This window comes from Heptranchias perlo, chromosome 23 (assembly GCF_035084215.1).
Source record: "Heptranchias perlo isolate sHepPer1 chromosome 23, sHepPer1.hap1, whole genome shotgun sequence".
NCBI classification, from domain to species: domain Eukaryota; kingdom Metazoa; phylum Chordata; class Chondrichthyes; order Hexanchiformes; family Hexanchidae; genus Heptranchias; species Heptranchias perlo.
The window spans coordinates 7,011,665-7,033,968 of NC_090347.1; the positions used below are offsets into that span (position 1 = coordinate 7,011,665).

A 22,304-nucleotide genomic window follows, 5' to 3' on the forward strand; every position below is an offset into this window, starting at 1 on the left:
GACACCACTAAGTGAATTACAAGGCAATTACGAAACTGCTTTTTAAATTTGCTTCTGGGTCTCTGTTACTCTTGGAAATATTTTTATATAACTGAGATGTAGCAGTCTGTTTTGTTTGCTGAAGTGTTTACATAAATATATAATCCATTTTATTTGTAGGTGGAGTGACACTTTACTGGAAGCTGGAAATCCTGTTCTATTGTTTGTCACCGAAAAGGTATGCAAGAATTACATTGGGTTAATTCCACTTGATTCGGCACCTCATCCACTAGCCTAAATATACACCCCCTCCACCACTGGCGTACCATGGCTGCAGTGTGTACTATATAAAGGATGCGCTGCAGCAACTTGCCAAGGCTTCTTCGGCAGCACCTCCCGGACCCACGACCTCCACCACCTAGAAGGACAAAGGCAGCAGGTGCATGGGAACATAATCACCTCCAAGTCACACACCATCCTGACTTGGACATATATCGCTATTCCTTCACCATTGTTGGGGTCAAAATTGTGGAACTCCCTACCTAACAGCATTGTTGGGAGTACCTTCGCCACGTGGACTGCAACAGTTCAACAAGGCAGCTCACCGCTACCTTCACAGGGCAACTGAGGATGAGCAATAACTGCTGGCTTTGTCAGCGATGCCCTCATCTCACGAATATATATATTAAGTTTTGGAGTATGTCACGTTCATCAAGAAAATGGTCCATTCATTGATGACAAACTCCTTATAAGATGCTGGGAACCACCATCTCTCTTTATTTTATCGTATTTCTGTGATGAGTGCTCCTATCAATCTTCCTGATATTCCTTTCGTGTCAGATTGCTATAGCGTTCGTACCTCAGTCAGATGATTGTGGGCTCAAGCCCCGCTCCAGTACATGAGCATTCTTCACATTATTGAAATGAAGACTCATCACGCCATCCCAACTTGAACTCATTTTTTCCCACCTCCTTACAACCTGCGAGTTTTTAAAACCCAAGTTTGGTGTTGCCTAATCACTACTTGCTGAATTTATTTTGTCTTTTCTACTGTTCTCAGCCTTAGTGGTATCCTGCCTGAACTGTGGGGCAAAAAATGGCTAAAAGTTGACATTTCTGTCAAGTACAGCTGTGTACTAATTAATGTGGCTGTTATTTTGCTAATTTTAATTTATTAGTTGTTGAACACTTAATTTGTCAACTGCAACCCCAGTTCCCAGTTAGTTGTAGCTGTGTAGTGTGAAAGTGAGATATGACAAGTGACATAACATTAGTAGTATCAGTGAATTATTTAAGATTTTTTAAAAAAATAATAATTGTTTGAAAAGCAGCGCATAATACTGAAATGAGAGCGCTGGGTCCCTAATCTGAGCCAAGTCACCGTGGTGAAGTTCTGAGTTGAGGCCTGGCAATTCCCAGGAGACAGAAGGTCATCCTAGATCACTCTTGCACACTTTCTCTCAACCAATTTCAGGGGAGTGTTGCCCAAGGACTTGGAGTATGCTGTCTGTCGACTTTCTCAGTATGAATAGTGCAAGATCTATGGAGACCTATTGGCGAAATGGGAGAAAATAACTCAAATAAATTGTCAAATCTCTCAATTTGGATAGTTATGCGATTAACTGGTTCAATACTAGTTTCTGCCATTCTCCACACTGCAATTATTTGACCTCATTTGGGATGTGGAAGTGCTGAATTGATATGGGTTTATTGTTTTCAGAGGTGGAGTTCTTAATACTTTAATGGTTCAGAGATTATTTTTATTTATAGGATGGGACATTCCATCTATATGCACAGAAGCTAAACCCCAATGTACAGCACAAGTTTAAATTGTGTTCAGGAGAAGCGATCGGCTGTCCTTTGAGCTTTGTGCTATCCCTTGAACAAGAGGGTACCACCCTGATGTGTTTATGTAAGTTGTGTTCTTTCCAATTCATTACATGCAACTTATTTTAGAAAATGCTAGTGTATGGTTTTATAATAAACCGTGTAATGTAATTATTTTTCGCACTGCCATGCTAGGATAGTTACAGTGGACGTGTGTGTACTATCTTTGATGGTCAATCACTGTATGTAGCAGGCATTTGAGATAAGATGCTGTAGGCTCCTTGAAATATTCTTGTGCTGTTATTCTGCAAAAAAAGTTTCACATTGGTACCGCATGTGTGAAAGACACACCTGCTATCTAATATCTACAGTGCCCTCTGAAATTTGGAGCAGCAATGGACCTGAGCATGGCAGAAACACTTCACACTTTGGGTGAAATTGGAACACTTCATTATGGATACATTCCAGATAGTTATCAGTACATGTCCACTGGTTGGGAGGTGGTGTTGGGCTCGTTCCGATACTAGGTTGCCTGGAGTTGATGTAGTATTATGCTGGAACCAGTGCAAATTGAATGAGTATGTACTTGAGCCGTATCCTTGGAGGGTCTGAAGGGAAGTGCAACAAGGGCTACTGACTTTATGCTTAAAATATTGTCATATTAATGCTGTTATCAGAATAAGTCCAAAATAAGATTTATAGTGTAAAATGGTATTAATTCCAAGGGGATAATATAGTTCAGTGTTACTGTTGCTCCAGCTTTCAAAAATTGGGCCACAAGGTCTCAATAGCAGTTGAGAATTCTTCATTGTCGTTGCCAAAGTAACTTGCTGGTCTGTTGAGAGGCCATCATTAAAATCCACTGTCCTCAATAGAGTTAGAATGGAGATCATTCAACCAGTTGAAACTGTTTTCAGATACTGATGACACGGATGATTGGGGAAAGAGAAAGCGAAGAACAATTTTTTTCATCTATCCGTAGTCGGAATATATTGGGATATAGCTTAAGATTGTTTACCTTTTCGATCTCTCATACTGCACATGTAGCTGTTTTATTTGCAGCTTCTTTTGTATTTCATCGTTGCCAATTTTTAAAACTGATAATGGGGCTTTTTTGACATTGTTATATATTTATTGACCACTTTCTGTCTGATGCTCAAGATGCCATTTCAGTTCCGCTGCAGATACTTTGTGCAATCTTGTGGGATTCCAGAATGTCCCAAACTGTGTGCTCCTCATCAAATAACAAAAATTGAAATGGCAAAGATGAATGTAAATTGCTTCTCAAAGATTTATCAGTGCCACTTATCTGCTGCAGAAACAAGACACTTGTGGGACCATTGCTTTATCCAAATTAAACCATTCATCCCACACGTTCATCTGGCACAAATGAGTTACAACAGTTGATGTCACTCAGTTTATTTTGCTGGCCCCAAATCTGTGTCCCCTGTGTGGAAATGGAATTATTTCAGTATTGAGGTTAATCAGATATCCACTCGGTATGGTCTTTTTCAGTAGATGAGTAACTCGTGCTATTGTGTGTATTAAAAACAAATTATGTGCAGTGGATATACTCGTAACAAACTTTTTTTTTCCTCTTTTGCCTCAGATTCCAGTGGCTGTATCTACAAGATGCAGTTGTCATTAAACAGGAATTCAGCCGAGAAAGAGCAGGTCCTACCACAGTCGTTGCTGTTAAAGCTGCCAAGTTGTGCGGATTCTCTAGACCACGCTGCTGTCCTGGTCCTGGATGGCACTCATATCGCTGTATTAGGAGCTCCGCATTCCCTTCAGTGCACTGTCAAAGGTACCTGCTACACCACGGATACTAATACATTTACAGACCACGGAAGAAAAGGTTATTTTCAAGGTGTGCGAGTGTAAATGTGCAGCGTCAGAAGATTGTGGGGTGCAGGTCTGTGCCAGAATTCTTTTTGTCATGGTATCAATTTCAATATGTCTCTGGGGAAAGTGAAGAACAGAACAAGGAAAAATCGACGGACAATGAGCCTGGTCTGCCCTCGGTAGCTGGTTTCAGGATATCATTGATAGATCCTGAGACCAGGCTGATGCCTTGGACAGTTGCAATGTAGCAGATCCATTTGGGGCAAAGGAGAAACATAACTTAGTAAGATGGAGTTTAACTGACACCACAACCGATATATTCTCAAGAAGGTACAAATGTCTTGTACCTTCTGTTAACTGCTGTACGTGCAGTTTTTTTAAAAAAAAACTAGTGGAAAATTGCATCCTTCAGCTTGAGAACTGATAGACCTGTTTGCATATAATGAGCAGCAAGTTGATGCTGAGAAATGTCACCGTTCACATTTTTAAAAACTTTTTTCCTCCAGGTGTTAGTTCGTGATATTTACAGTAGGGTTGAACCCCAAGTAAATTCCTGATGTATCAATGAATCTTTGTGGTTGGTAGTTGGAAATTAGAAATGTATTTCTCGAAGTTAAGCTGCAGATTTATTTTCTGCCCAAGTTCTCGTACATAGTCCTTGATCCCTCGTCACTGAGACCATTACCAACAAGCCAGGGGATCAACCCTGGTTCAATGAGGAGTGTAGAAGAGCATGCCAGGAGCAGCACCAGGCGTACCTAAAAATGAGGTGCCAACCTGGTGAAGCTACAACTCAGGTCGACATGCATGCTATACAGCGGAAGTAACATGCTATAGACAGAGCTAAGCGATTCCACAACCAACGGATCAGATCAAAGCTCTGCAGTCCTGCCACATCCAGTCGTGAATGGTGGTGGACAATTAAACAACTAACGGGAGGAGGAGGCTCTGTAAACATCCCCATCCACAATGATGGTAGAGTTCAGCACGTGAGTGCAAAATACAAGGCTGAAGCGTTTGCAACCATCTTCAACCAGAAGTGCCGAGTGGATGATCCATCTCTGCCTTCTCCCGATATCCCCACCATCACAGAAGCCAGTCTTCAGCCAATTCAATTCACTCCATGTGATATCAAGAAACGGCTGAGTGCACCGGATACAGCAAAGGCTATGGGCCCCGACAACATCCCGGCTGTAGTGCTGAAGACTTGTGCTCCAGAACTAGCTGCGCCTCTAGCCAAACTGTTCCAGTACAGCTACAACACTGGCATCAACCCGACAATGTGGAAAATTGCCCAGGTATGTCCCGTCCACAAAAAGCAGGACAAATCCAATCCGGCCAATTACCGCCCCATCAATCTACTCTCAATCATCAGCAAAGTGATGGAAGGTGTCGTCGACAGCGCTATCAAGCGGCACTTACCAATAATCCGCTCACCGATGCTCAGTTTGGTTTCCGCCAGGACCATTCGGCTCCATACCTCATTGCAGCCTATGTCCAAACATGGACAAAAGAGCAGAATTCCAGAGGTGAGGTGAGAGTGACTGCCCTTGACATCAAGGCAGCATTTGACAGAGTGTGGCACCAAGGAGCCCTAGTAAAAATTGAAGTCAGTGGGAATTGGGGAAAACTCTCCGGTGGCTGGAGTCATACCCAGCACAAAGGAAGATAGTAGTGGTTTTTGGAGGCCAATCATCTCAGCCCTAGGACATTGCTGCAGGAGTTCCTCAGGGCAGTGTCCTAGGCCCAACCATCTTCAGCTGCTTCATCAGTGACCTTCCCTCCATCATAACGTCAGAAATGGGGATAATTGCTGATGATTGCACAGTGTTCAGTTCCATTTGCAACCCCTCAGATAATGCAGCAAGACCTGGGCAACATCCAGGTTTGGGCTGATAAGTGGCAAGTAACATTTGTGCCAGACAATGACCATCCCCAACAAGAGAGAGTCTAACCACCTCCCCTTGATATTCAACGGCATTACCATTGCCGAATCCCCCACCATCAACATCCTGGGGGGGTCACCATTGACCAGACACTTAACTGGACCAACCACATAAATACTATGGCTACAAGAGCAGGTCAGAGGCTGGGTATTCTGCGGCGAGTGACTCACCTCCTGACTCCCCAAAACCTTTCCACTATCTCCAAGGCACAAGTCAGGAGTGTGATGGAATACTGTCCACTTGCCTGGATGAGTGCAGCTCCAACAACACTCGAAGCTCGACACCATCCAGGACAAAGCAGCCCGCTTGATTGGCACCCTATCCACTACCCTAAACACTCACTCCCTTCACTGCTGGCATACTTTGGCTGCAGTGTGTACCATCTACAAGATGCACTGCAGCAACTCGCCAAGGCTTCTTCGACAGCACCTCCCAAACCCGCGACCTCTACCACCTACAAGGACAAGGGCAGTAGGCACATGGGAACAACACCACCTGCATATTCCCCTCCATGTCACACACCATCCCGACTTGGAAACATATCGCCATTCCTTCATCGTTGCTGAGTCAAAATCCTGGAACTCCCTTCCTAACAGCACTGTGGGAGAACCTCCACCACACGGACTGCAGCGGTTCAAGAAGGCGGCTCACCACCACCTTCTCAAGGGCAATTAGATAGGCAATAAATGCTGGCCTTGCCACGACGCCCACATTCCATGAATGAATAAAAAGAAACTTACCCATGTGCTGTTTTGGGTAGTTTTGTGCTGTGAGCTTCGTTTTAAACTGCAGCACTTCAGTTCACCAGGCTCTCACCTTTAACATTGTCAGATAATTTCTTCATTTCAGCAGAATTCAAGAGAGTTGTTCTCTCATCTTGAAAGGTAGTGACTGAGACAAGTACGTTAGCAGTGATGCATGGCTGCTCTCGAGCACTCTGATTGTGTAAAGTGGTGTATTTGTATCTTTCAGATTCTCTGAGTATCTGGAATACAAGGTTCCAAACACTCCAGGCATGGAAGGAGTTCCCAGAGGGAAGCTGTGGACAGGTACCTTTCTTTCTATGTTGCCTTTAGTTTAAGGGGACTTTATTCCTCTAAATACTGAATGTTGAGAGATAACCATACACCAATAATGTCTTTCCGTCTTACTTAGTGTGTTACGCTTTAAAACCACTAACTGGAAGCATGCAAATAGAAAATGTTTTGTGTAGAACTACCTCTGTGGTGACCTAAGTGAGGAGAACACCTTATTTCCAGTCTTGCTGCAGGGTCTACTCCTGGGATAACCAGTCTCCACATGTGTTTAAGGAGAAGCTGGACAGGCACATGAGGGAGAAAGGAATCGAAGGTTATGCTGATAGGTTTAGATGAAGAGGGGTGGGAGGAAGCTCATGTGGAGCATAAACACTGGCCTGTTTCTGTGCTGTACGTTCTATGTAATATGCTGGCGCTGCCATATTTGGCTTCAGTGGATGGGGCATTTGAGATCTTAACTTCAGTTTCACCTTTCAGAGCTCACTTTATGGTTTCTTAAAGCGGAGCGCCTTCCTTTATCCCCTTTCCCCCAAATCCCTGTATGGTTCAATAAATTGTCTTCCTGTAATTGCTAATTGATGTATTCCATGTGCCGCCACCTACATCTATTGAAGGTGGTTGGTTTTATGCTTACCATTCTTGCCCAGGTCCTTTGGGCATGGTGGAGAAATGGGAGTGGGATTGATTCCTGCGCTTTGTGCCCTTGATAAGTTAACCAACAAGTAGTGTGGTCTCAAGGTGGACCATTCCATCCTTCTAACTTGGTGTAGGGGGGGGCGGCGGCTAGAATTTGTAATGGAAGTTGTTCAAAACAACACTGGTGGTGAAAGGTTTTGTGCCAGAATTGCAGATTTATTTTTGTTGCCTTGACATTTTTGAAAGTTAAATCTTTTATTCTTCAGTTGTGGTGTTACAGTGGGAAACTGTTTGTGCCTCATGGAAAGGTGCTGACTGTGATCCCATTTACGTGTGAAACCTCTTCTCTGGCAGCTGTCCTCGGCAAACTAAAACCACCAAATGCTGCAGGTAGGTCACCACTGTTTAAAGTGTGCAGAAATGTTATTTTTCACCTTGTCTTCAACTTTTAGCATTTATATTTTTTTTATTGTATTTGTGGATGTAAGAACATTTTCTTTGTATTTGTTTTTGGATGGCCTGTTCCAGGTGGCTGATTTTTGAGCAAGGGCAACAGTGGAGGCACTAAACTTGTCTCCTTGATCCTGGATTGTGGAGGAGGAAAATTGGACAGTCCCTGTAATGTTGAGAGTGTGTTTGTGACGATATTATCAGGCTTGAATGTGGCACCTCCTGTGTCAAAATAGGTTGTCTCCACACACTGTCTTGACCTACAAATGAAGAATAGCCAATTGGTCACGGTAAAACAAAACTTGTATATTTATAGCACCTTTCACACAACCAGGCTGTTCCAGTGTGCTCCACAACCACTGAATCACAGGTACTGGAGAGAAGGTTCCCCCCTTTTCCTGTTCAAATACATACTTGTCGTGAACACTGAGCCTGCTAATTTTAGTTTAAATTCTTTTGACAATTGATGGGAGCAGCTTGCATCTTGTCTTCTTTTCCTCCACAGAAGTGAAAACTGTTTCCACAGTTGTGAGCTGGAGAGCGATGCTTCATGACGAACAGTCCCCTGAACTGCAAGAAACTGTAACGCACACCCCTGATAAATCGGAACCCAAGAGAAATGTAACCATGTGCTTTCAATTTCATCTTGGTGTGCTTTGCTGTGAATGAACAGTTGACCAGTTGATCGTCTATAACTAGAAAGAAAAATCAAATGTATCTCTCTCCCTTTATATAACTATCTTTCTGCTTATCTCCAATTGTCTGTCTCTCTCTTCTTTCTTTCTTTCTTTCTTTCTTTCTTTCTTTCTTTCTTTCTTTCTTTCTTTCTTTCTTTCTTTCTTTCTTTCTTTCTTTCTTTCTTTCTTTCTTTCTTTCTTTCTTTCTTTCTTTCTTTCTTTCTTTCTTTCTTTCTTTCTTTCTTTCTTTGCTTGCTTGCTTCCTTCCCCCCCTCTCTTTGTGTCTAGCAAGCCATTTGCACATTTTGCCTTACTCTCTCTACCTCGTTCTTTCTAGAAGTCTTTTACTTTGCTTCTGCTCTCTTTGTGTATGCTCTTCATTTAACATTTGTCTGTGTACCTGTTATGACACTTCATTCATCTCTCTCATTGTATTTCTTTTTACCTTTTGAATTTGTTTTCTTTCTGTTTCATTCCTCCTTAGACTCACTTTGTAATTTGGATCTGATGGTGCAGAAAGCCTGAGTGGGCAGTGACCTCTCTATACCAGTGTTGTCTAATTAAAATTGCTGAATAGCCACAAGTGTGGCTACGACAACACTATTTTAGCCACATGCACTAATTTTAGAAGAAAACGCCTAACACGTGCACACACAATATAGGTAAATGTACTTCATGTGTGTATTTACTGAACAAACATCTACCACCATTCAGTAACTAAGGAGGTAAAGAACACACAGCCATCAAAAACACTGGCACGCTCTGCTTTTTTCATCATACAGTTCTACCACCAAATGCACAAAAAGGTTAAAATACACTTGCATCCGGCAAGCAAATGAGTGTTGAGATCAAATGCCCAATGACAGTGTCTATTACTTTTTTTTATTTACTAATCAGAAATGCAATTTTCCATATCTAGATTCCCAATCAGCCACACGTGGCTAGTAGCTAATAAATTGGACAGCATTGGTCTATACAGTGGTGAGAGAAAAAGGCCTAATGGGCTGGGTCTTCAACGTTCGGCAAGCTCAGAGGGAAGGGGAGATTCAGGTCATTGAGAGCAGAAAGGCTGTGTGGTGTGGTAATTCCCAGTGGGGAAGTTTGGGTCGGGAAAAGCAGATAAGCTGAGCCGGTGTGGCATTGGCACAGAATACAAACAATTTAAAAATAGTAGGGAATGCTAAAAAAAATTAAAAATTGGAACAAAAATATAAATGAAGTAAATAGTTATGGGAATAAAGTGGAGAAAAAGGTTAAGTGTGGACATAGAGATAAAAATTAATTGGTGGTTTTGTGTACTTATGGAACTGATTGTGGTGACCTGTTTAGTCCAGACTAACCACATAACACTGGATCAGTCTCTAACAGTGGAGGGACTCTATAGTCTATGAAGTACAGTATTGCAACCACAAAATTCTTAATATAGATTGTAATGTAAAGGGTTGGTAGGGAGGACTGGTGTATGTGGGATTGCTGCTCGGGGCTAGTTAAAATGTTGGGAGTGTTGTATTATGTTCCTATGGGAAACCTTGAAGTGTGCAGATGAAAGCCTTTTAAATTCAAGGGGACCGAGCATTCATAGCTGTGGGAAATGTACAGGGGTGATGGTGTAATCCCATGAAGTTGGCATGCAAACAAAATTCTTGACCATCAATCATCATGACTGCACTCTTGTATGCGGAAGTAGCCATATTTACTGATCTGTCAACATTTTATAAATTAAATCATAAATCTTCCCTGTTTGTTGCTTAGCTAAGTTGTTGCTACTTCTTGCACTGCATGTGACTGCGAGTGTTTTGCTTTTTTGATCCATCTGTTGACAGTGTGCTGCTTAGGGGTGGTGCATTAGTTGCGGGTAGTTGGCGCAGGATGTGGCTTCACTCTGCTTCCTGTTCTTGACTGATTTCAGAGCAGGGGCTCAGCGCTACTAGGAGGTGAAATTGACCAAGTTGTGCCTTGAAGTTAAAGAGCAAGTTACATTTGTTCTCAGCTGGGGAATGGTATATATCGGAGCAAGGGAAGGGGTAAAAGATGCTGTATTGAACTGCCAGTCCCATTTTACACTTACTGTGATATATTCTGTGTAATATGCAAAATGTCTATGTTGAGGTCTACATAATTATAAACACAATGGAAATATTCTTTGAGAACAAGAGATAACTGAATTTAGATCCCTTATTTGTAAATGTGCTGGTTAATTGCATTAGTACACTAAAGTCTTAGAGTCCATTTTTAAGATATATTTCCAGGTGGGTTGTCTACTGGTGAAAAGGCTCAGTAACAGAAAATTTGGGGTTTCAGATGTGAAAAAGAAACTATTGTACAGACATTTCTTTAATCTTAAATTTCCTGTTGCAGCTGAGGAGCAGAAAAAGTCAAGTTGTGAGAACCCAGTCACAACCCGTCTCACTGGATCAGTTTCTGACTGAAATTGAGGTACACCAAAGATCTAAAGAGAAACCTTGTTTCAGCACAAAGCTGTGTTCTGTCTCTCTCTCTCCCTCTCCCCACCCCAGCATTATTGGCGCATGTGATGTGTATTTTGAAAAATTATTTTCAAGGCAGCAGCAGCTGCTCTGAGACAGCATTCTAAGGACATTTCTTCCAATGAACACTATTCCATTGTGAAGCTACAAGCGGTATGGATGCTTTAGTGACACTCCTCACTGTTGCTGCTGCAGCAGTCCCTCTTTCACTACCTGCTAATTACATTATTCAATCATGACAGCAATCGACAACTTTTCCATGAACCTGAAATACTTCAAATTTGTTTTCTTGTGATAGTAATTAAACTCAGTCTGACAGGTTGCTGATTTTTAAAATCTATTATATTTGGACTGGTCTAAGTATTCTGGAAAACAAAATTGTAGTTAAAGGTCTTTGGTATGAAAAGAATGGAATTAGTACATCCATTAATCAGATAGAGTTGCTAATTTTTTTTTGTTTCTCTTAACAGTTCCTTTGTATATATAATTATGAAAAATGGTAGTCACTTTAAATTGAAAATCTTCGTGTTCGTCATTTTATTCAAATCCATTTAGAATAAAATTAAATCTTACACCCTGAATACTAAATTAATACTGTAGAATATTAAATAGCACAGCTTCAGCCGCTGTTGAGGGAAGTTATTTATTGAACAATTGAGTTACCTAACAATTCATATTTTGTTCAGCTGTAAGGGCTGGGCTAATTGCCTCAGCTTCCATTAGTCCCTACGTTTCACACCATCCTGATTTCGAAACCACTCATTTCAGTTCAGTCCGTATTTTGGGTCTCGGGGAATATTGGTGGGAGCATCCAAGCGGTTGTATATTGTGAAGCCCTTTTTCCTGCACTGATACTGATGCGACAAAGTATCATACATCAGTTCCCGGCTGAGAATGGGTTAGTGTTACTCAAGTAAGTTGTGTGTTGACATTTAGTTGTCACTGGCCATACTAATGCATTATGTTGTATTCTTTCACAGACTGGTACAAACGAGAAAATAGATGAACAACTGCAGCAGCTCTTGAGTAACCTGCAGAAACACAATGCTCAGCTAATTGTTGCACAGATTGCTACGAACCTGGTAAGCAGGTGTAAGACGCAGGTGAAGTTCTATCCCCAGAAAGTACTCGTGCAGCTTTTACAGACACGGATGCTTTCTTACAGGTGAGGATTCTCTGTTAAATTTTTTTTTTAATTCTTTTTTCCCTCCGTGAAACCAAAAGTGCAGGCCACTTAATGTTTACAATGCATCTCAGCAATAAGTCGGTTTCCTTATTTGGGTTTATGGGAGTTGGGGTTTAACTCATTTATCTTCTGCTTTTTCTCCGGATTGGGCCTCACTGCACCATGGCCAAGAATACAGGTGTCCTGATTCCGAGCTTCTGCCAATACCAATCTGAAAACTGCTGTAGAGGACAGCGTACCTGAGGGAACCACCTGGCCCTCCACTTGTTAACTTTCTCACATGGCTGGGCATGAGGATTCAGTTTTGAACTTGTGTCTTATCACTTCGCCATACTGTGTGTTAAAATACCACTTTAAAAGAAAAAATGAGAACTATGTTGAATTTTTCATTTTTGTGATACAAACTGTTTGACATATTTCTACATTCCATGTGGTTTATTATTCTGTTGGCACTGCTTCAAATCGCTTTTGCACTGCCTGATACAGACTTAATTTTTTTCAATTTACTCCCAACTAGGTAGAGTATAATTAATGGGTAGTGATGTGTGACTCTTTTACTACTGCACAAATACCATCATGTCATTCACAGCACCAATAAAATAATGTGACAACTGGCAATTCTACTGGTGAGGGGCCTAAGCCGAAGATGTGTGGCTCATTAAGTGGATTTTATGAGAGGGGGAGCAGGAGTTATGCTGAAACCTGTATAAAACATAATCAACTTCCTCAAATTCAAACAGAACACATTCTGAAAAGGAAAATTGCTGCTTTCAAAGAGCCAGAAATCAGATGGAGTCTACCTGTCCCTGACACCTTTGGTGAAACTAATTCATGTAACAGATAAGAATTAAAGATAACATTATAATGCTTATAGCTAGATACCAGAACAGATAGGGGAGGGGCTGCTCCATTCTGTCACTTGGACCCAGGAATTCCTAACTTTTAGGAGCGGTAGCCAGATCAATGTGCCACAACTAGTGGGTGGGTTGGGTGTGATTAAGCCACTTTTTGAATGGGGCACAATCTGCTTGACACCAGTCCAACTTCCAATTTACTTGACGTCTCTTAGAGTCCTTAGACCACACCATTTCTACCGGACAGATTTGCTAAGAGCAGGATTAGGGTATTCTAGCTGGTAGCAACATAGAGCTTATTTCCCTTTTGACTAAGTTGAGTGATTTGCAGTAACTCTGGGCATCCAAAAGATAGTAACTGAAAGGGGGGATGGACCTGATAACATTTCAGCTCCTGGCAGCTCCACATTGTGAAAAAAGAAAGATACATCCAGTAGTGCAGCCATTAGGTGTGTCAAAAATACTCAATTCACACTTTTTCTACTTTGGAAAGCGAAGTTATCATGCAAAACCATTCTTAACTCTCAACTTACTGATAATGCCTAGCTGATTGCTTCCCTGTGAAGCAAGTACTAAGACACAGTGTTTTTTAACACCAACTCTAAATTTTTTGGTACTTATTTATTGGCACAGACCGTCCAGGTTAGACTGGGGGAGACGGGGGCAGCCCCATGCCTATTTGCGTTCAGTTTTGATGGGAGTAGGGGATTTCTTCAGTTGTTGGAAAATAAGACAAACAGTTGCAGTCCTATAAAACTATAAATTGTTTTTCAGCTTATGTCCAGATTTGGTAGCTGTTGCCTTGGATAAAGCAGACTATTTCCTGTTGCAGCTCAGTCTTCAGCAGTTCCCAGATATCCCCGAGGCTGTTACTTGTGCCTGTTTGAAGGTTTTCCTCAGGTAAATATTAAGCTGTAGTATATTGCTACATGAAAGTGCATGACACAAATTTTACACAGGTGTTGTTGAAGCACTGTTTCATTAAAATTGACACATTCACAAAATTGATTATATTGGACTAACTTCAGTGAACTCCATTTGGGCAGCTTACAGATCGGTAGTTCCGTTTTGTTGCAAGTGTAAAGCTTAATAAATCCCATGAAAGCAGTTAATGCTATTTTTTAAACTGTGTGGGTACTATGCTCTAGATAGCAAGAACACTATGGCTCTTAAGATTGTTTTATTTACACAGCTGTTCCTTTACCCATGCACATAGTCTATCAATCCAATTATACCTCTGAGCTGGCTATCAGCTCCAATACATCCAGGATACGTTAAATGGCATTTAATGAGGTCTGTGTCTGTGTGCATATGTATAATGAATATCCTCTTGAGATCAGAAAAAAACTTGTATTACCAACTGCAGGCAAAGAATGGGCCTGTGTGGTCTTTTTTTTGGCCTCTGTTACAGATTAAAAAAATAGCCTTTGAGGCTGATGCTACAGTGTTTGCAGAGTGCAAGGAGACAGTTTTGCACCATAGTTCCCTACATGACCAATCCTTTACCTCAAGTACTTCTGCATTGGGAGGGAGAATGTCACTTACTGGTGCTCAGGCAGCTGCTTATAAAGTGGACTCTGTTCTTTGCCCACAAAATGTATTTTATCAGCTTCCTAAAAATAGTTTACTTGTTACTCATGTTATTTCTTGCAATTATACTGAAAATGTAAATTATAATTAAAGGTGACTGAATTAATTTGTTTTTAATTCTTTCTCAGTGTCAGTGATTCAGATCTGGAAAAGGTAATTGTGGATTTAGGCAATGTGGCCTCGTATATTGAATTAGATCAGAGTCCTTCAAAAGCAGAAGAGAAGATGCAAATTGTTGAGAATGGCTTCAGTCCAGTTTTGTTGGAAGAGGACAGCTGTGATGTTCCAGCGGGAAAACAAACCCACAATCCTTCGGAGTCTGATGTAAAACTCACGTGTCCAGTCGGCCTTAAAAAGGCAGCTTTGCTGTATCCTTTTTCCACATCTGAAAAGTTTAATATACCCAGTAGTCTTTCGCTCAGTACCTATGAAATTCTTCAGATTACTATTTTTTGACCTAACACCAAAGCAAAACAGGGATTTGGCCATGGCATTACTTGTCAACAAGAAGTGACACATCTTTGTGACTTATTTATTTGTAACTCCCTAATTTTCTTCTCACATTATCCCTAGCTAAGAGGGCAAGCAAATTACTCCAGGCCTCTGCCAATGACTCATCATTAGCTGCTGGGAGGTGTGTCAAAGCAACTTTGGATGACTTGGCTGCCTCCAGGCAAGGACCTGGCTTCCTCTTGCTGTCTTATCCAAGTTGTCTCAGCAAGGATTAGCGATGCAGTGTAAGGAATCATGAGGAGAGCCAGTCCCCATATTACAATATGCCACACTAGTTTTATCTTTGCATTTCCACATGGAGTGCTGTTGGGCTGAAGTGTGGAATCTGAGGATGTCTTCTTCATCGCCTCCTCTTACCATCTGACCTTGGCAGCAGTGCAGAAGCCTGGAAACAGGCTGTCCTCCAAACCTTTTCGCCACAGATGGTGCGTGGCCCAGGACCTAGGAGAGAACACAGTAGAATTCAAACCTCCTTGCAAAAAAAGCTTTAGAAAAGAGATAAGGCATAAAATGAATTGCTGGTTGTTAGTTCAGTGATGATGAAATGCTGTTCTATCCCATCATATTGCTGTTGGGCGTGGGGCACTGTATGGTGCAAGGACTTTGGAGTCTCCTCTACTTCCTCAAATGTATCATTTAAATTTACATGCTGTCAAAAAAACAAAAAGGGTGGATCTAAATCTTTGTTTTGAGTATACAACATCGACTGTTTAGCAACCAAAGATAATATGTATAAAATTACTAGGTTAAAGTATTTAGCACAGTACAGCAGGAATTAGATTGTGTTTAGGTAGTCAGTTTATTTTTCAGCCAAACACAATCAAAACTCAACATGTTTCCTATAATTTTGGTATGTACCTCGTATCTGTGATAAAATGTGATTGATGACTACCATTTAAAATGAGTATTTGCTCTGCTTCCCTGATGGCTTAGTGCATAAAGACATTATACTTTGTACCCAGCCATAAAGATCAGAAAACCCTAGGTTCAAATCCAAGTGGTCTACATTAACGACTTGGATATGAATGTAAAAGGTATGATCAGTAAGTTCGCTGATGATACAAAAATTGGTAGGGTGGTAAATAGTGAGGAGGATAGCCTCAGTCTGCAGGACGATATAGATGGGTTGGTCAGATGGGCGGAACAGTGGCAAATGGAATTTAACCCGGAAAAGTGCAAGGTGATGCACTTTGGAGGGACTAACAAGGCAAGGGAATATACAATGAATGGGAAGACCCTAGGCAAGACAGAGGGTCAGAGGGATCTTGGTGTGCAAGTTCACAGATCCCTGAAGGCGGCGGAACAGGTAGATAAGGTGGTAAAGAAGGCATATGGGATACTTGCCTTTATTAGCCGAGGCATAGAATATAAGAGCAAGGAGGTTATGATGGAGCTGTATAAAACACTGGTTAGGCCACAGCTGGAGTACTGTGTGCAGTTCTGGTCGCCGCACTACAGGAAGGATGTGATCGCTTTGGAGAGGGTGCAGAGGAGATTCACCAGGATGTTGCCAGGGCTGGAGCGCTTCAGCTATGAAGAGAGACTGGGAAGATTGGGTTTGTTTTCCTTGGAGCAGAGGAGGCTGAGGGGGGGACATGATTGAGGTGTACAAAATTATGAGGGGCACAGATAGGATGGATACTAAGGAGCTTTTTCCCTTCGTTGAGGGTTCTATAACAAGGGGACATAGATTCAAGGTAAAAGGCGGGAGGTTTAGAGGGGATTTGAGAAAGAACTTTTTCACCCAGAGGGTGGTTGGAGTCTGGAACTCACTGCCTGAGAGGGTTTTGGAGGCAGGAACCCTCAACATTCAAGAAGCATTTGGATGAGCACTTGAAATGCCATAGCATACAAGGCTACGGACCAAATGCTGGAATATGGGATTAGATTAGACTGGGCTTGATGGCCGGCGTGGACACGATGGGCCGAAGGGCCTCTATCCGTGCTGTATGACTCTATGACTATAAGTTTTACTGACTTAGTTGATCTCAACAAGGGTAGCAGTTGGGGTATTACAATTGATGTTAGCATTCCTGGGCTAGGAAGCACAAAAATCAGGGTTCTGAACTCCTGATCACTATACAGTGATTCCTGCTGAAACGTCTGCGTATGAAGTTGGCTGCGAGCAGATATAGGCTCATCTGTGATACTCCTCCACAGTCAAATAGTCAATAGACACTTACTGGCTCAATTCTCTCATGAAGAATGGCCACTTGAATGAGGTACCGAAGGGCTGCTGGCTTCTATGAAACTGCCCCAATAAGGATTGGCACCTTCAGCAGAAAAGAGCGGAGACTGCGGGAATAATGTACCGCACTTGATCTTCTCGCGTGTATGGCGTGCAAAGTCTTTCTACCCCCATCCTCTGTCTTTCTGCCTATTTTCCATTCTCTTACCTCACAGCTTTTTCTCATTGTCATCTCTGATTGACACTCCTGCCCAGCTCTCTGTGAAAGTCCCAGGAGTCTCTGCAGCTGCAGCTTGTGTGGCCAAATAGTGCAAGAGTAACACAAAGGCAAGTCGGATTGCTGGAAACCTAACACTTTGACCAATCTTTTGAACATCTGTCCCAATACCTCCTGATGTGGCTCAGTGTGAAATTTTGTTTGATAATCGCTCCTGTGATGCACCTTGGGAGGATTTACTAGGTTAAAGGTACTATATAAATGCAAGTTGTTGAAAGTAACATATCTTGTGACCATTGCCAGCAGCTAATTGGAAGAAAGGCTCACACACTTCCTCCCGACCAATTAAATTGATGTAATCAGACATGGCATCATCACGGGTCCACATGAGCCAATCAGATGGATAGAAGGTGATTGTTTCAAAAACTTGTTTTTAATAATGTGTAATATATCATGTATGAGACTTTCTTTCACACTGACCATTAGTTTTAAGATTTCAAGTCCTGGTGTGCACCCTAGATGTTTGTACAAACCTTTCCTTAACTGCAATGCACAGAAATGAAATTCTGCTGTCCTCATACAGTGAAGCCTTCCTTTTGCCTCACCTCAAAGATCTTTCTGTTCCTCAAGTGGTGGTGAGTACAGTACTGCAGAAATGCAATGGTGTATAAATGTAGTCATGAGCCATTGAATTCTTCAACTGAGTGGACCAGTGATTGTGTAAGCCCAGGAAGATTAATTGCAAGCTTGTTGCCTTTTTGCTTTGACCTATCCTTGGTGTCTCCCACAGCAGTAGGACTGATATGGAGAACTCAGTGCAGTGCAATCTACACTTTTATACACTAACTACATAATCCAGGGCACTGAAGCGAAGAGATTGGCAGCCCAACACCCTTACTGTGGGCCATAGTAAAGTTTCTTCTTAAGCACTAAACAATTGGGGAGGAAACGCTTGGCTTCAATGATCTGGGGTCACCTCAGTGGCACTTCCTTCACCATCATCTTTCTTTAAAATAGCTGAAGTTCTCATTATGGAAATTATTTAGGGCACAATTATTTCAGGTGCGAATTAAATTGAAGATTGCACTGCCACTCTTGCCCCCCACCCCCGCTCTAATTTGGAAACATTTTAACTTGGCCTTTATTTGTTAACATTGGGGGAAAAAATGTATTGATCTAAGTCTTGCTCTCCTTGGCTTTACAGCTTTAGGCCGATTCTTGGGGTTTCTGGTTTTCATAATTTTTTTGCTCCCGTTTTTACTTTTTTGTCTTCGGAAAGCTGAGAGCACTGATAACGAACTTGATTTGATGCAAATGAAAAATTGCTACGATGCAAACACCGAAGTCTAGAAACTCTATTCACGCGGTAGCATATCTAACCAATTGGGTTAGAAAGATGGGCAGCTTTTTCACTGGATTACTGATAGGTAAAGCGATGGACTGCTCGCCTCCTGAACGTCGGGTCCTGCTGGTCTTTGCTCATTTATTGGACGTAGATACTCGATCACGGGATTAATGTTTTTTTAATGGTGATTTTTTTTTTTCAGTTGTTTCTCCAGTATATGCAGTATCTTTATGTGAAGTATTGTGAAACTGTCAATACTGAGCTTCCAGGGGAAAGGAATCCCACAGTCAATCAGGTATATAAAAGGCTTCATTTTCTATGCACTACATTTTCTGCTGCAAACTCAATCTGCTAATGCTGATATAGCTGGTTTTGTGTGGCTCAAGATATTGTTGTCTTTTGTTTTTATCAGTGATTTCTTTAACACTTGGCTGAGTTTGGGAAATTGTGAAAGAATTTACATCTTTCCATTTGTGATGCACTGTCTAAAAGCACAAAAATGCAAACCTATAATACTTCAGTGGATAAATGTAACAATAGCTCCTTGCATTTATATAGCGACTATAACGGAGTGAAACATCCCAAGGTGTCATCAAATGCACCACCTGATAATAGTTATATAGATCAGAAAGATCTCTGGCTTGACCCTGCACTGTGCTGAGTGAACTTTGCACAGTGGTTATGGGATTGGACTACCAATCCAGAAGTCACGAGTTCATAATTCCACTATAGCAAGTTATAAAATAGCATTCAACAAACCTGGCAATTTATGGGCTAACATCAGAAAAGAAAACCATGAAAGCTGTTGTTTTGTTGTAAAAATGTGACTGGTTCAGTGATGTCCTTCCCGCTACCCCCTGCCCTATCATTATTACATATTTGATTCTTAATGCCTTCTGAAATGGTCTAGCAAGTCAGTCTGATATACAAACAATCACTTCCACAAGGACTGCAGCAATACAAGGGGAGAAGACCCACCACCTACTCAGGGTAACTTGGGATGGGCAATAAATGCACCTTGCCAATGTCACTTGTGTCCTGAGAAAAAAATATATATTGCAGTTAAATAACTTAGTGCCATTATGTAACTGAATCATCTCATTGTTTGTCCTGAACAAATACATAAATGCATTGGAAAGAAAAATGGTTTGAATGTTTGTAGTGCACTTATTCCCACTGGCTGTTTCAGGAGCTGAGTGTGTTTGGGGAAAAATGGCCCAATAATGCTGAGTAGAGTGATTGGTTACTGTAGAAGTGTTTTGAAGTCGTGAACAGTTGCTGACTGCTGGCAATCATTTCAGGTCTTGGACTGGATATCTCTGTTGCTGGACGCTCACTTTACGGTGCTGGTAATGTCAACAGAGGCACGTGGTTTACTTACCCATCTTCACAAGTTTATCAGATCCCAGGTAAACCACATACAAATGTGCTGAAAGTACATTCTATGTTCTCTGGTACTAGCTGCTATTTGATATTGGGTTCACTCTCATTGAGAGGTTTGCTGTAATATGATTAATCCTTTTTGTTGCCATGTTAACCTGTTCTCTTGGAACTTTTTCCTTTTTGTCATCACTAAAAAAAATTCCTTTTTTTGGCTTGGTGTTTAATAACTAGAATATTAAATTTAAATCCCGGGAACAGGAAAAGGCCATTTGGTCCCACGGTGCCTTTTTTGGTTTGTTTTAACCCTATCATTTCTCCAAATCCCTCTACACATCTCTTCCCCAGAAACATGCCTCCCTCCCTTCAGGTCTGGACAGGTATTTTTCTCCATTTCAACCGCCTAATCTAATCTCACTCTTCTACTCATTCCCCATACTATTTAATATTCCTCATTTTCAAGCAACTATCTAATTCCCTTTTTAAAGAATATATGGACTCTGCTTCAACCGCAGCTTGTAATCGGGAATTCCACATTCTAACCACCCTCTTGGGGAAAAAAAAAAATTTAAATCCAACCTTGTTCCTTAATTTTTATTGTGTTTGTGTCCTCTCATTACTGTCTCGCTGCCCAATGGACACAATCTATCACTATTCGCCTTAACATAACTCTTCAGAATCTTGAAGACCTCTCAGGTTGCTTCTTAGCTCTAGTGGGGGGGATAAAAAACTTCTTAAGTCCTCATCCCTGGTATCGTCCTAATGAACTTACACCTTTACCATTGCTTTTATATCCTACAATGGGGTGTCCAAAACTGTACACAACACTTATAAGATCTTGTACAAGTTCAACATTGTCACCTTGGTTTTTTTTATTCTGTCTGTGTCTAGGTACAAAACCAAAGATTCGGTTTGCTGCCTTTGTGACCGTACCTACTTGCACTGCCACCTTTAATCTATTTATTTCAACCTCTACTCCATTTAAAATCTTACCATTCTAAAATGTATTTCCTTTCCCTGTTACTTCCAAAATATAGTACTGCACATTTTTCTACATTGAATTGCTTCTGACACTAACCTGCCCATTCTGCTCATCTGCTGTTCTCCTGCAGTCTTGCAACCCTCGTCACAATTTGCCACACCCTCCATTTTGATGTCGCCTGTATGTTTGATATTGTTCCCTCAGTTTCTAAATCTAGATTATTTATGCGTGTAACAGAAGCCCCAACACAGACCACTGCTTGAACACCACTCACCTTGTCTTTTAGCCTGAGAAACTTACTTTTACTCCACCATGTGCTTTCTGCCCCCCAACCAGCTCTATCTTTGTAGCCACATTCTGTTTAATTCCATGTATCATTATCTTTGCCACAAATCTCTTTGCGATCATTATCATATGCTTTTTTGAAAATCCACATAAAACTACATCCGCCATATTTCCCTTATCAATCCTCTTGTTATTTCTTCCAAAAATTCTGCACGGTTGATCAAATATGATGTGTTTTACAAATATTTGCTGATGGGCTTAATTAACTCATGATTCTCCAAATATCAATGAAGGAGAGAAAAGATGAGGCCAGACAGATAGATTTGGAATTGTATTGATCTATTCAACAAGTGAGAAGATCTTAAATTTAAGTGTTTAATATGGATCACCACTGCTGTGATCTCCCCAAATGTACAGTCTGAACAGTTTCAGACCTGCTTTGTCTTGCAAATTGAGGAAAGACAGACCTGAAGACCCAATTTTTCATGGGTCCATGAGTCTGCTGCTGGGATAAGGGAACAATGATCATAAATGGCAGGAGCCAGCTCAATTACACCAGTCACTCGAAATCCAAACTATAAAAGCACCAATGTAAAAGTGGCTGTACGTACTACACAGTGGACAAGTACTAATCGTGTAATGTGATCTTGAGCAGATTCAGAATCACTGGCAGTTGCTCTTTTTTCTAACATTTTTTACCTCTGTCTCTGGCAGGTTAAATTTTACTCTGAGCTCAGCAAGATTGAGGGAAGTCTGCAGAAACTACACCAACTGAAACCGCAGAAGAGTGATGGGCTGTATTCTATTGAAGTGATAGAACTTTTTTAGCTTTGTACAAATTTGTTAATAAAGAAATTTATTTCATACTTTTTCATTTGCCT

The 22,304-nt window shown here is 41.3% G+C and overlaps 1 protein-coding gene across 1 annotated transcript in view; it reads left to right on the plus strand.

The window, feature by feature from the left end:
• The window catches only part of nol11 (nucleolar protein 11), a 29,362-nt gene extending 7,065 nt beyond the window's left edge, over positions 1-22,297 (plus strand). Inside the window, exons 5-18 of the mRNA XM_068003898.1 lie at positions 160-217; positions 1,750-1,891; positions 3,416-3,613; positions 6,570-6,646; positions 7,537-7,660; positions 8,226-8,341; positions 10,756-10,833; positions 11,864-12,048; positions 13,698-13,823; positions 14,642-14,881; positions 17,988-18,066; positions 18,979-19,071; positions 20,078-20,185; positions 22,138-22,297. Of these exons, the coding sequence (XP_067859999.1) occupies positions 160-217; positions 1,750-1,891; positions 3,416-3,613; positions 6,570-6,646; positions 7,537-7,660; positions 8,226-8,341; positions 10,756-10,833; positions 11,864-12,048; positions 13,698-13,823; positions 14,642-14,881; positions 17,988-18,066; positions 18,979-19,071; positions 20,078-20,185; positions 22,138-22,251 (1,738 nt within the window). The 3' untranslated portion in view covers positions 22,252-22,297. The remainder of the gene's footprint in view (positions 1-159; positions 218-1,749; positions 1,892-3,415; positions 3,614-6,569; positions 6,647-7,536; positions 7,661-8,225; positions 8,342-10,755; positions 10,834-11,863; positions 12,049-13,697; positions 13,824-14,641; positions 14,882-17,987; positions 18,067-18,978; positions 19,072-20,077; positions 20,186-22,137) is intronic.
• The last annotated feature ends 7 nt before the right edge of the window (positions 22,298-22,304 follow it).